At 51.1% G+C, this 13,974-nt stretch overlaps 1 protein-coding gene across 3 annotated transcripts; it reads right to left on the reverse strand.

Moving 5' to 3' along the window:
* Nucleotides 1-13,296, reverse strand: CENPM (centromere protein M). Of its 3 annotated transcripts, none has more exons than XM_067698253.1 (6): nucleotides 13,181-13,296; nucleotides 12,587-12,666; nucleotides 9,619-9,711; nucleotides 6,763-6,842; nucleotides 5,500-5,591; nucleotides 1-770 (listed from the first exon to the last, which is right to left on the reverse strand). In XM_067698253.1, the coding sequence occupies exons 1-6, from the start codon at nucleotides 13,235-13,237 to the stop codon at nucleotides 630-632; spliced, it is 543 nt and encodes a 180-aa protein (XP_067554354.1). In that variant the 5' UTR covers nucleotides 13,238-13,296; the 3' UTR covers nucleotides 1-629. The 3 variants fall into 3 exon arrangements, with proteins under 3 accessions (XP_067554354.1, XP_067554355.1, XP_067554356.1); XM_067698254.1 differs by lacking the exon at nucleotides 1-770 and adding an exon at nucleotides 1,191-3,127; XM_067698255.1 differs by lacking the exon at nucleotides 1-770 and adding an exon at nucleotides 3,139-3,803.
* Between the last annotated feature and the right edge of the window lie 678 nt (nucleotides 13,297-13,974).

Here is a 13,974-nt window from a genome sequence, read left to right on the forward strand (position 1 = left end):
CACTGTGTAAGCATCAACACGTTTATTATGAAATACAGCAGGCGCTCAGACAAGCGCAAGAGTCATACAACCTCAAGCACTTCACCTCCACCACGTCACACAATCCTCACAACGCAACAGGGTAGGGAGAACAATCTCCATTTCACACCTGGGAAAACTGAGGCCCCAGGAGGCAACAACCAGGTCCTATAACCAGGCATGGCAAGGCCAGGATGCAGAGTCAGACTGGGCTCACAGAGTCCAAGCTCCCCCTACCCGACTCCTAATTGTTCTGAGTCAGTTTGCTCATCTGCAAAATCAGAGTGGTGGACGAGACTAGTGATTTTCAATCTTTTTTTAGCCACGGACCCTTTGTTCGGTTGAAGTCTTAAGTGGAGAGAGAACACGTCAGATGGACGAAGACCTGGGGCTCTGCTGGAGTGAGCGTGGGAGGGGGAGGGGGGCTGCAGTCCCACCAGCTGGGCTCCCTCCCCACCCCCTGCCCCCAGCACGTGCTGCTGGAGCTCGAGGACTTTGGGCCCTGAGGCAACTGCCTGCTGACCCCGGCCTGTCAAGCCCCCGGCGACAGTGACTGTTTACTGAGCCGGGCACCAAGCCCTGGGGAGGGGCAGCCCGGGGGCTGGTGGCCCTCACAGGTCCTCCAGGGAGGGGTTCTCAGAGCTCTGCAGCAGGGACAGCAGGTTCAGGGCCGAGACGCTGGGCACATGGCCGGCGCAGATCTGCAGCATGCGGACCAGGCGCTGCGCCATGGTGGCTCGAAAGTCTTCTATCTGCAGAGGAAGAGCAGAGAACAGCGGTGAGGGGCCTGCTCCTCTCACGTGGAGCAGCTCCGCGGGCTGCCCGGGGGAGCGGGGTGCTGAGATGTGGGGACAGCTCAGGGCACCGCTGCCCAGCATGGCCACGCCCTTGTCCGCGCCACACCTCGCCGAGCCGTTTCCAACCACCTTAGTTTACCGAATCCTTCAAACACCCTCCAGGGATACCAGAGACGATGACCCTTGCTCCAGAAGAAATGAAGGCCCCGCAAGCTGGGCTGGCGAGGTTAGGCCAACTGTCCAGAGGCACACAGTTAGTGCCTGCAGAGCTGGCATCTGAACCAGGGCTAGTCCCAACCAACGCTGGGGTACAGTAGGCCCCAAAGGCTTCCCAACCTGGGATCTGTCTGAGAAAGACGCTCACAGGGGTAGAAAGGAGGGGTGGGTAGAGAGTGGCCCTTTCCGAGGACAGGGAGGCACTGTCAACAGACGGTTCCTATATCAGGGCCTCTGAAGGGCTGGCGGGCCCAGAGGAGCCATGGGATTAGGCAGGGGTGACAAGACTGTCCTAGGGCCTGGCATCAGATGGCGCGGGCAGATGAGGTGCTCATTAGAAATGTTGAGGAATAAACAGTGATGCTCAGATGTTCTCCCCTGACCAACAGGTGGCCTCAGAAGCATCTCCCCCTTCCCCTGTTCCCTCTCTAACTGGGGAAAGGGCGCCACCATCCACCCAGTCACCCAAGCTAGTGATCAGGCATCCCCACGTCCTCCACCATTTGCCACCCACGACATCCTGGGTTTTAAATCCAGAGGCGACGTCAGTCCTCATCACATGGCCTCATCCGCACTGAGTCTCCTCTCAGCAGAATCTGACGCAGCTGCTCCCTCCCCTTGACAAGTCTTTTCCACCTGGCTCCCAGGACTCCACCCTCCGGGGCTTCTCCTCTCACCCCATAGGCTGCTCCCTCCTCTGTGTGACATCTAACTGCTGGGGGTCCCAGGGCTTGGCCTTTGCATCTTTTTCCCCCACACTCGGTCCCCAGGTGATCTCATCCAGCTCTGTGACCTTCAAACCATCTAATTGCTGAGGATGCTCAAACTGCATCTCCAGACCTTTCCTCTGAATGTTAGACACACGTGCCGCTGCCTGCTTGGTTTCTGTGTAGACATCTAACAGACTCCTCAGTCTTAGTGTGTCTAAGACGGAGTTCCTGGGAGTCCCCCCAAACTGCAGTCGCCCCCCATCTCAGCCACAGGCAACCCCATCCTTCCAGTTGCTCAGGCTGAAAACTCCAGAGTCGACCTTGACTCTTCTTCCTCTCCTGTCTCACATCCAGGCCATCAGCACATCTGTCGGCCCCGCCCTGGAAACACCCAGCATCACAGACCATCTCATCTCCCTCTTCCCCAGACACCACTGAGCCCAGGCCACTCTTAACTCTTCCAGACACAGTCCCCAGGCCCATCTCCTTCTTTCTGCCCCTGTCTCCCTTCAGTCCACTCTCCTCCCAACAGTTGCAGGGACCCACTTAAAACCCGAGTCAGGCTGTGTTCCCCCTGCCCAGCCCCACACTTTCCATTGCTCCAGTCTAACTCAGAGTGAAAGCCACCACCTGTCCTACGACCCACAAAGCCCTACGGTCACTCTGACTCGTCTCTCACAGCTCTGCTCCAGCCACCCATGCCTCCCTGTGGACCTTGAACACAGCAGGCAAGTTCCAAACTCAGGGCCTTTGCACTTGCTGTTTCTCCAACCTAGTGGGCCTTTCCACCAGGAGACCCCACGGCACCTTCCTTCAAGTCTTTACTTACAGGTCATTTTTTTTAGTGAGCCCCTTCAACCCCTATGTAAATCTTGCCACTTTACCACCACCTGACAGGTCACATCCATTCTCTAACACGCCATACGTTCTACTTCCTCACTTTGTTTCCTCCACTAGAACAGAATTGGGAGTTTTAAAACTGTTCTGGCTCTATGCTGCTTCCCTAGTGCCTAGAACAATGCTCGGCGCACTGTAGGTTATGTAAGAAATACTTGTTTTATTATTTTTTTAATTAATGTATTTATTTTGGCTGCATTGGGTCTTCGTTGCTGCGCGCGGGCTTTCTCTAGTTGTGGCGAGCGGGGGCTACTCTTCGTTGCGGTGCGTGGGCTTCTCATTGTGGTGGCTTCTCTTGTTGAAAAGCATGGGCTCTAGGCATGTGGGCTTCAGTAGTTGTGGCTCGTGGGCTTCAGTAGTTGTGGCACGCGGGCTTCAGTAGTTGTGGCTCGCGGGCTCTAGAGTGCAGGCTCAGTAGTTGTGGTACATGGGCTTAGTTGCTCTGTGGCATGTGAGACCCTCCCGGACCAGGGCTCGAACCTGTGTCCCCTGCATTGGCAGGCAGAGTCTTAACCACTGCACCACCAGGGAAGTCCAGAAATACTTGCTGAATAAGTCCTCTGAGCTCTGTGGCCTCTGCCTCTGAACTGTCCCTCCAAACTGCTGCTGCTCTCACTTGGACTCCACAGTCCGCTTCCCGCAGCAGCCTCGTCCCGAGGTCTCCTGCCTGTGGCCAGGCCTCCTCCCATCCACACATCATACTCCAGAGACGTGGCCCGCAAATCCCACTTCTGACCCTATCATGACGCCCCGTCACCTACAGGAAGGAATGGCTGAATTCCACTGCCAGGCTTCCAAAGCTCTGCAAATCCTTCTCCTGCTGCGTATGTTACATGTCGGTCTATTTTGCTTGCCTCTGAGAGGCAGGGCCAATATCTGAGGCATTTGTGTTCTCAGGGACCAGCACAGGGCCCGATCAGCGGAGCTGGGAAATGATTTCACTGGGCGAATCCCACACCTCCCTGGGTGTTTCCTCGTATGTAAAACGGGGCTAATAATTCCTGCCACGCAAAGGCCTCAGAATACGGTGAGGCTCCAAGTCGATTAAGCGGAGGAGGGTGCCCCGAACGGGACGACAGCGGTACGAGGAGTGTTGACCGTCCAGACACTGGGTGCTTTGTGTGAGAGAATGCCAGGTCTAGGTTCTCAGCAGGGCTGCTGCTGGCTGGAAATAGAAAGTCGGCCCCAGACCTTTTTTTTTTTTTTTTCCCCAGACCTTTTTTTGAGAGAAGTTCTCAGGCTAGAGGACAACCCAGGACCTGCTACAGCCTGCCACCTCATGGCCACACACAGAACTGCAGCACCACGCGCACCTCTGCCGTGGAGCAAAGATGGCGATTCCCCTTCAGCGCCAAGAGAAGGCAGGCTGTGTGCGTGTGCGTGTGCGTGTGTGTGCGTGTGTTGGGGGTGGGTCGACTTGTTCAAAGCCACACAGTCAGCCCGCTAAGACAGGAAAGGGACAGCTGCACGCCAACCTGGCTCTTCCGCTGACTTCCTAGCTGTGTGACTGTGAGCACGTCTCGCCTCTCCTGTTGTGAGGAAAGCCTGCAGGGACAGGCTCCTCAGGGGTGCCCCGGGCCTCAGGTCCTACCTGTGAGATCGGAGCATCGGTCTAGTCGGGGTTCTTAAAATAGTCATCAAATGTGAAACACAAATTTGTACATCTTAACCGATGCGCCGAATGAGATCTAGGGCAGGTCTAATGACTTCTGCAGTGTCGGAGTAGTAATGAGAGCTGCCCCAATCCCCATGGGACATGGCGACGTCCCGCCGCTTCTATTGCTAACAGTCACAGGTTCTGCTAATACTACTGACATCTCTTGCCTACATTCACAATGATAAATTTCTTTTAGAAGTTACTGAAAACAAGAAGTAATTTTTTTTCCTCGTCCAGGTCCGCAAATCCCCTGAATTGTTCTCCCTTCCGACCAGAGGGGTCCACAGACCCCAGAGTAAGAACCCTTGGTGATGAGGGACCACATACTGACTCAGTTCCCTCTTACGACATCACTTTGCTTTTGGGAACAGGTGCAAGACCCAGAACAGAGCAGAAACACAAATCTTTAAAACGAATCTCAAAACCAACTGAGCAGGCCTGGCGTGCGGGTGGGGCAGCCCAGGCCCTGGGAGCCCAGAGGCAGCAGCATCAACTCCTGCTGAGGACCCTTTAGCAAAAAGTCATCAGGTTCCGTACCACACAAAGAGAGGCTGAAGAGCAAAATTCAACAGCAAAATAGAAATCTGCTGTGCTGACCCCACAATAAGCATTCACCTCGTGAGAAACACCCACACAAGCAAGTCAGGGCAGAACTAATATCACATGTATCCATCCAAGCACCTGCCCACCTACCCAGCCTCCCCTTCTGCTGCCTGCTAGACCCCCTGCCCCAGGCTGGGACCAGACAAGGTCTGCAATCCAGGGATGTAAGGGGGACACTGGGCACCTTCACTGCTGGTTAATGAGGCAGACAAGATGCCTGGCCTCACAGCACTTAACCCCAGCAGGGAAGTGAGATATTAACATGGACCCACAGGTACACACACAAGACTTAGTTACGAGTAGAGAGAACGACGCAAAAGCAAGAGGTGATGGCGCCTGGTGTATGAGCAGAGCTCAAGATGTACACGGAGCACCACCCTACTTCACATGTGCGAACCCAAGGCTTTCAGTGACCCACCCAAGGCTTACGGTGACCCACCCAAGGACGGCGAGCAGAAGAGCCAGGATTCAAATGAGGATCTTGTCTCCATATCAGGACCCCCTTCACCAGGGTACTCAGCGAGCCTCCAAGGAGCATCCCTGCCACGGCCACTGTGTGCTGACTGCCCCACCCCTCAACCCGCGTGCTTGGGGTCCTCACCTCCAGGTCGCAGAAGAGCAGGGGGCTCCGGTAGGTGTGGGCCAGCTGCATGACGGTGTTCCGGTGAATGCTGCAGTGGCTCTCCCGCCCAGCTGCAAAGAAGCCACGGCCTGTAATCTCTACCTTCATGACTGTGATCTAGGAAGCACTGGGCCAAGTAGTTCATTTCCCCTCTCTGGGCCTCCGTTTCTTACTAGTCAGTGGGGTGACAAGCCTGTTCTACCTTCCTTTCAGGGCAGTCAAGATCATCAAATCAGAAAATAGGCTGAAGGGGCTTGGAGAGAGTCCTCAATAAAAACACGAATTTCCTCATCTGTGAAATGAGGATAGTAACGACCCCTACCCTGCTGAGTTACTATCGAGATTCAATGAACGAACACACAGAAGTGACCTGGTGTCCATTTAGCCACCAGTGCTTAATGAGAATCATCTGCGCCAGGCCGTTCCTGCAAGGAGCTCGCAGTGTAGCTGGTGGGGCAGGCACACCGTCAGTGTAGGTAGAAGGGTTAGGAGTCTCTGACAGAGGCATGTGTGGGATGGATACCCTGAGGGCCCAGACTGCAGGGCTGGTCAGGTCCCCCAGGAGGCAGAAAATAGGGGTTAGCGAGATAAAGAAGAGGAAAGAGTATTTGAGAGAAGCCACATGGTACAATCATTAAAGGCATGGGCTCTGGAATATGACTCTCTACGTGTGAATCTCTGCTCTACCACTGCTCAGCTGCGGGGACTTGGGCAAGTTACCTAACCTCGTGACCACAGTTTCCTCTGCTGCAAAACAGAGAAAATAGTACCTACTACAGTAGTACCTGTCGTGAAGATTAAGTAATATAGAAACAAAGCACTTAGGACAGTGTCTGGTCTATTGTGAGTGCTCGATGTAGGGTAGCTATTATTATTTCCACTGTTGATATTACCAAGTTTCAGAGAACTATAAGCTGAGCCAAAGAGGGGAAGAGTAATAGGAAATAAGACAGGAAGCAGGGGCCAAACTGCAAAATACTTTGTGCCTTTACAGGAGTTTGGATTTTACTCTGAAAGCCACAGAGAGCCACTAGGCACCTCTAAGCCGTTATCTCAGCGGAATTAACTTGGCAGACGGATCAGCTCAGATTTGCTTTATAAAGACTGACAACATCAGATTCCAAAATGCATGTGTTTTCCATCACCCAGGCTGCCTTTGCAAGGAGTCCACCACAGGCCCAGCCGCAGCCTGCCCTGGGTTGGCGAGGGAGGGGGTGAGCGGCGGGGGAGGGATGCACTTACCGCCTGTGGCGAGGAAGCTCACCTTCCCCAGGAAGAAGGTGGCGTCCACATGGTGCAGGGACTCCTCAACATTCCGGAGGCTGCAGTGGCCAGGGCGAGAGGACAAAGCAGAGGACAAACCTCACAACAGAGAAAGCAGAAGCCGCCCCGCCTCTGCTGCCAGAGAGGCCAGAGAACGAGAGGAGGGTGACAGGAAACAGCCCTAGAGGAATACTTTGTCCTTTCATATCTTTAAACTACACTTTTTTTTTTTTTTGCGGTACGCGGGCCTCTCACTGTTGTGGCCTCTCCCATTGCGGAGCACAGGCTCCAGACACGCAGGCTCAGCGGCCATGGCTCACGGGCCCAGCCGCTCTGCGGCATGTGGGATCTTCCCGGACCGGGGCACGAACCTGTGTCCCCTGCATCAGCAGGCGGACTCTCAACCGCTGCACCACCAGGGAAACCCTACATTTTTTTAAAAATTTAATTTTATTTATTTTTTTATACAGCAGGTTCTTATTAATCATCCATTTTATACACATCAGTGTATACATGTCAATCCCAATCTCCCAATACATCCCACCACCCCCCTCCCACCCCGGCACTTTTCCCCCTTAGTGTCCATACGTCTGTTCTCTACATTTGCGTGTCTATTTCTGCCCTGCAAATCGGTTCATCTGTACCACTTTTCTAGATTCCACATATATGTGTTAATATACAATATTTGTTTCTCTCTGACTTACTTCACTCTGTATGACAGTCTCTAGACTCATCCACGTCTCCACAAATGACCCAATTTCGTCCCCTTTTATACTGAATAATATTCCATTGCATATATGTGCCACATCTTCTTTATCCATTCATCTGTCGATGGGCATTTAGGTTGCTTCCATGACCTGGCTATTGTAAACAGTGCTGCAATGAACACTGTGGTACATGTCTCTTTTTGAGTTATGGTTTCCTCAGGGTATATGCCCAGTAGTGGCATTGCTGGGTCAGATGGTAGTTCTGTTTTTGGCTACTCCACACGGTTTGTGAGATCTTAGCTCCCCGACCAGGGATGAACGTGGGCCCTCGGCAGTGAGAGCGAGGAGTCCTAACCACTGGACTGCCAGGGAATTTCCCAAACTACTTTTAATTACAAAGTGACTCAAGTTCGTAATATAATCAAACAGTAAATACGGGTGTATAAGTAAAAAGTAGAAGTCCCCGTCTCCAGCACCACCTTCCGTTTCAACTCCCCAGAGATACTGTTGCTGACAGTTGGGGGTGTAATTCTTCTGGAATATTTTTCATATGCAAATACAGACAGTGATAGGTACCAGCATCCAGTTGGGTCTAACTGGGTTCGACAACTCTGTTACATTCTTTGGAATGACCACACAGTACCACAAACTACTTTCCCTGTGATGGACATTTAAACGGTCTCCTCTTGTTCACCGTTACGAAAGATGCTGCATGAATTTTCTTTCCCACAGGTCCTTACACATCCAAGCAAACGTTTCTGTAGGACAGATGCTAGAAGTGGAATGGCTGGGTCACAGTATGTGTCTTTTTTAAGTGTAGATAAGTATTGCTGAATTGCTTTGCATTAAGATTACAGTGATTTTAAGTCATATCAATCATATGAAAACACTCTTTTCCTCTAAGCAACGGCACCCTGACCTTCTGGGTTGAGGCTTTCATTCACTCGTGTCCAGGGAGTGATGAAGGAACCTGTGGTCTCCTGGCCAAAAAGCCATCTCAAAGGTCAGGCTTCAGGCTGAATGAACACAGCCTGAGGCCAACAGCAACAGCGGCCCTGCCCCTAAGTGTGGCTGTGAAGCAGGATCTCTCCAAAGACTTGGGCCAGTGTCCCTTCTGGTGAACAGAGAGATCTCACCCAAAGAGCAACAGATCTGCTGAGCCAGGGCCTTCTGGCAACCACGGCAGATCTCAGCCCCACCTGGGCCTAAGTCACCACTGACTGGTTCCAACCGGTCAGGTAGTGCGGTCTGGATTTGGTCCTGATGCTACAGGTATCTGGTGTCTCTATGCCACTGGATTCCCAGGTGTTTCCACCACATCCTTCCCTTGATCCCTACCACAGGCCCAGGTATCTGCCTTGGTTTCTGTGCTGGACACTGTGTCCTGCTCTTAGCCTGCTGTCACCCAGGAGGGAGAGGGCAGACCTTTCTTCTGTACTCCCTAGGCTGGCTGCAGTCCTGTCCCCAGGGTTGCCAGCACCATAGGGAGACCGGATCAGGCCACCAGCATCAACACCACCCATGCTGCCACTGCCACGGCCCTGCGCTAGACTGGCTCTGATGCTGCCCAGGCCTCGACAGTCCTCCGAACACACTACACTCCTCCTGCCCTTTGCATTAACCCTCCACCTGGAACATTCTGCTCACTTTCTCTTTCCCTGGCTAATTTCTCGTCATCTCTCAGGTGTCTACTTAAATGTCACCTCCACCGGGAAGTCTAGCCTGACCTAAGTCCTGGGAGTCAGAGGTCTTGTTTGGGCTCTCACAGCCCCCTGCTTCCTTCTTTTTACAGTACCCGTCGCAGGTACTGTAACTGTCTGTTCAAAAGTCTAGCCTCCTCCCCTAATGGACCTTGAGGACAGGGTCTGTTTCATTCATGTCTGTGCCTGCTGTCAGGGATACACAGTAGGCCTCAGAGAGCCAAATGACAGATGACACTGCTGGCATTTATCAGTGTCTTTTAAACATCTTGCATTGGCCACTGGCTCCCCGCTCCTCACCGTCTAAGTTAACCCCAGGCAGCCTCTCCCTGTCTCCTCTCCTTCCCATCACAAGTGAGGCCACTGTCCCAGCACATCCCCGCGCCAGGTCTACCTGAGCCCGGCAGCCCCCATCCTCTGGCTCTCACCTGTGTTTGCTGTGAAGGTTGACCACGAACACAATCAAGTCAATTCGGGGGCGATTCACATTGGAGGGCAGAGGGAGGGACTTTGCCAAGTGGCTGAAAAACAAGAAATTGCAGGACTAAATACGTACCCACATCACAATGACTGTTCACATGCCGCCCGTCACAGGGAAGAGGCTGTCAAGAGCTCCTCTCCTATTCACCTGAAGCAAGACTTTTCAGGTGAGCACAGGGGCAGGGCAGAGCTGGTCCTATCCAGATGACTCCTGCTCTACTCTCCCTGCCAGAAAGTTTAGTAACTGCCTTGGCAAGAGGGAGTTTTGGATATAAGATGGCATGAGGCTAGACATCTACACTGCATGCTGGGAGGGAGACCAGGCTCAGAAGCGGGGGAGGGTGTTGGACTGTGAAGTTCAGGTGTTAAGATTGAAGCTCTTTGGAGTAAGACAGAAGTGGCCCCAAATCCCAGGTCTGCCAATTATCAGCTATGTGACCTTGGGTAAGTCACCCTCATCATTCTTGTCTGGACTTAGTCTCAGATTGTCAAATACCCACCTGAAGGGTTTTTTTGAATCCTCTACTTCTGCCCATTTCCACATATGACTATTACTCATCTGCCCCCCACCCCTCAGCTTATAATTTAAGAATACCAAAAAGTATACAAAACACAAAAATTAAAAAAGAAACACATAATCCTAAAAGTTCAGTTACCTAGAAATAACTACTATTAACGTTAGAACATTTTTCTAAACATCTCTCCATGTACATAATGTATACACATTCAGACACTAGAATACAGTAGATGTAATCGAAAAATAGGAGGGAGTTCCCTGGCAGTCCAGTGGTTAGCATGTAGCGCTTTCACTGCCGTGGCCCAGGTTCAATCCCTGGTCGTGGAACTAAGAACCCGCAAGGGGCATGGTGCAGCCAAAAAATAAAAAATAAAAATAAATAAAAATAGGATAATAGTATTAATTTTATCTGAATTTAGTGGAAGCAAAATAACTAAAGTAGAACTGAAAAAAAAGATGAACTTTGGATAAATTATTTTTTAATCACAAGAAGTTATTTCCTCAAAGAACCCAATTAAAAAAAGATTATGGAATAAATGAGTAAGTTGGTATCATTTTTAACAGTTTTCATTCTACCTATATGGGATTGATTCTCTATTATTAAGAAAAGTGAGAAAATTAGCATTCTTATAATCTACCTTACCATTTGGACAAAACTTACAAATGTAATTTATATTGCTATTATTAATGGTATTATTATATACATTTATATTTTGCTCTAACCATAACTTCGGACCTCAGCTAATGAAGTTGCCACTCTAGAACATGAGAGAGACAAAGGGTACTGAGGAAGGTCTCTCACTGGCAACTAAATGCTTCAGCAATAAAGAGACAATCATTTTTGCTCACAACTCATTGGCCAGAACTAGTCACGTGGCTCCACAGAACCACAAAAGGTCAAACCTAGTTCCTGCCAAATACTACAAATGCAGAGAGCTGAAAATACTTGACAACAGAATGAACAGATGACCATATGGGTGATTTGCTTCTCCTGCCTAAAAGTCTGAAGAATTATTTACTTCAGAAGTAAATAATTGTCCATTTTTCCTGGAACAAGATATTTGTACCCTTTTTAATGGACAAATTCAACTCTTCACTCATTCCAGGGAAGTCTTCTTCTACTACACTTCAAATACTTTTGCTGTAATTTTCTCAAATCTTTCTTCTTTGTAAATAATTAAGTCTTTAACCACATCTACTCTGATCCTTGCTGTTTCTATGTATTTATTAGATAGATTTCATATGGTATTATTTTTCACCTTTTTTGTCCTTAGCTCTGCAACCTCCCTTTTCCTCTCATTCTGTTGTGTTATTATTTGGTCTTTGAACGCTTCTTTAAAAAATTCATGTTCCTATTAAATTCCTCAATGGCACAGAGCACTCAAAAAGGAGCTTTCTTCCCCTTTCCCCAGAGTGGGTTCTTCATCAGATTTTTTGCATGTCATGTGACTCTTTTTTGCCAATGGTTTCCATCTTGCTGAATGTAGGCAATTTTATCCACGTTTTCCATTTACTCTGATGCTAATTAAATTATTTTTTTTGACTTTTTTTTGGGGGGGGCCTTGCCCCATGGCATTCAGGATCTTAGATCCTGGACCAGGGATCAAACCCGTGCCCCCTGCAGCGGAAGCGCAAAGTTCCAACCACTGGACCACCAGGGAAGTCCCAAATTAATTTTTTTTTATCCTTTCCAATTTCTGAGCTATGGGTTTGAGGTTATTGGTTATTGTGTTTGGTGTTCTATAGCCAAAGAACCTGGCAACATAGGTAGAGCACAGATGGACATATGAACAATCTTTATTTTGAGGGAAAGATTACGTTGAAGGAGAATGATCCAAATCTAGAGGGTATTTCCTCTGTGGGAATTGGAAATGCCCCATACTAGGTAGAATAAGGGAACATAATCTTTATCAGGGAGAATGACACCCACATGTATTCAGTCACTTGACTCCTGCCAGCAGCTGTTTCTACTCCCTCTCAGTTAGAAGAAGGAAAACAAAATATACTTTAGTTACTTTTTCTCCAAATTTGGGGGTTATCTGAGCATGTACTCTGTGCCAAGTATTGCTCAAGGCACTGGGGATTCACCAATGAGCAAAAGTCAAAGTCCCTGCCCTCAAGGGGCTGACCTTGGTCCCTAGGGGTGGCAGACTGGAAACAAGTAAAGAAACATGGCAACTTCTTATAGTGACAAGTGCTAGAGGAAAATAGAAAAACTGTGTGACAGTGATGGAGGAGGCCTTTGGACGGGGACAGATCACGCGTTAGGACGGAGTCTCTGAGGGGTTGGTCAACCGGCTCCACCTGTGCCCGCCTCTCTGGTGGTCCCCCTACAGCCAACCCCGCTCTCCCTTGCGCCCAGGCCAGCGATCGGACACCCCCAGCATAAGGCTACTTACACCTTCAGCTCCGATGTGCAATCCTCCTTGAGCATCGCTTCGGCCAGCTGCTGCAGAAGAGCATCCTCCGTGCCCACCAGCTGCCCAGAGAGAGAAGGCGACCGACTGATACCTGGACACAGCAGTCCCGCTGGAGGGCCCGGACGGCCGCGAACCCAAGATTCTGGCTCCAGCGCGCGAGGCACCCTTTTACCGAGAGGACTCCGGCAGAGGGCCCGAGGTTTGCACCCTCTCCGGTCCTGCCCGGAAAGCACTCACTACCTCCCCGGACCCTTCCTGGAAAGGCCTCGTCTCTCCCGGAGGTCCGATCCCTCTACGCGGGAAAACAGAGTTTTGGACAGCCGGCACCCCGCCCTGCGCGCGGTCGCCCCGCCCAGCCGCCCCATCAATCAGAAACTGCGCACTTATTGGTGGGGACGTCCCTCAGCCTCAGAAGGGCGGCTACTCCGATTGGTTCAGAGTGTGGCTCTCCGGCCCACCACACCCCAGCCAGAACAGCCCACGCCAGCACCTCAGAGAGCGCAGGGGACCTGGCGGCTGAGGCACAGCCTGGGAGGAAAGGCGGGCGGGAGAATCTGGGCTGCTGACGCCTACCAAGATGGTGGCCGTGTTCAGGCCAGGCAGTTTGTCCAGCGGCCGCAACACCGACATCCCAGGGACAGGCCGAACCGCCGCTCGTGCAGTGCGCGCCGGGCTTTCAAACCACCCAGTGGCCCACCCCTTGTGCGTAATCGCGGGTCACGTGACAGTGCTTGGGCAGGACCTTCTTAAAGGAACCACTACCGCCTTTTCCGAGGAGAGGTTCCACCGCTGGCTCTAGGCACATAGGGTGCTGCCTGCGGGACAAGACTTTTATTTCACGACTGGGAGAAAGAAGATATTCAGTGATTCAGTTATTCATTTTCATTAATTCGTGCTCATTCAAGGTGCTCTTGATTCCTTCCAAACCTGTCCCTCACACATCTTCTCCATCTCAGTTGACTCCGTCCTTGCAGCTGCAAAGAACAAAATCTTGGGTCATTCTTGACTCCTCTTCCCCGCACCTCACAATCAATCCGTAAGCAAGCCTGTGGGTTCTATTCTTAAAATGCAAGAAGCCGACCATTTCTCACCACCTCCACCCCAGCACCAGGAGAAGCCACTCTCCTCTCTCACCAGGTCTACTGTAAGAGCCTTCTCACTGGCTCCCTGCTTCCACCCTGGTCTCCAGGGCTACTGGCTATTCTCCACACAGCAATCGGAGTCATCCTTTAAAAAGAGAAATCAGAGCAGGCCACTTCTCTGGTCAAAACCCATCAATAGTTCTCCTCTTGCTCAGGTACATTGCAAATGCCTTACGGGGCCTTTGAGGCTCTGTGGGTTCTGGCCCCTGACAGTCTCTCTGGCCT

Source organism: Pseudorca crassidens, chromosome 11 (genome assembly GCF_039906515.1).
Source record: "Pseudorca crassidens isolate mPseCra1 chromosome 11, mPseCra1.hap1, whole genome shotgun sequence".
NCBI lineage: Eukaryota > Metazoa > Chordata > Mammalia > Artiodactyla > Delphinidae > Pseudorca > Pseudorca crassidens.

What these genes read in the sequence shown, in the direction of transcription:
- CENPM (XM_067698253.1), bottom strand. Translation starts at nt 13,237, where the DNA reads ATGTCGGTGTTGCGGCCGCTGGACAAACTGCCTGGCCTGAACACGGCC. An exon ending in TGCACATCGGAGCTGAAGGT is followed by an intron (nt 9,712 to 12,586) that starts GTAAGTAGCCTT and finishes CTTGTTTTTCAG; the next exon opens with CCACTTGGCAAAGTCCCTCC. An exon ending in GAGCTTCCTCGCCACAGGCG is followed by an intron (nt 5,592 to 6,762) that starts GTAAGTGCATCC and finishes GCTTCTTTGCAG; the next exon opens with CTGGGCGGGAGAGCCACTGC.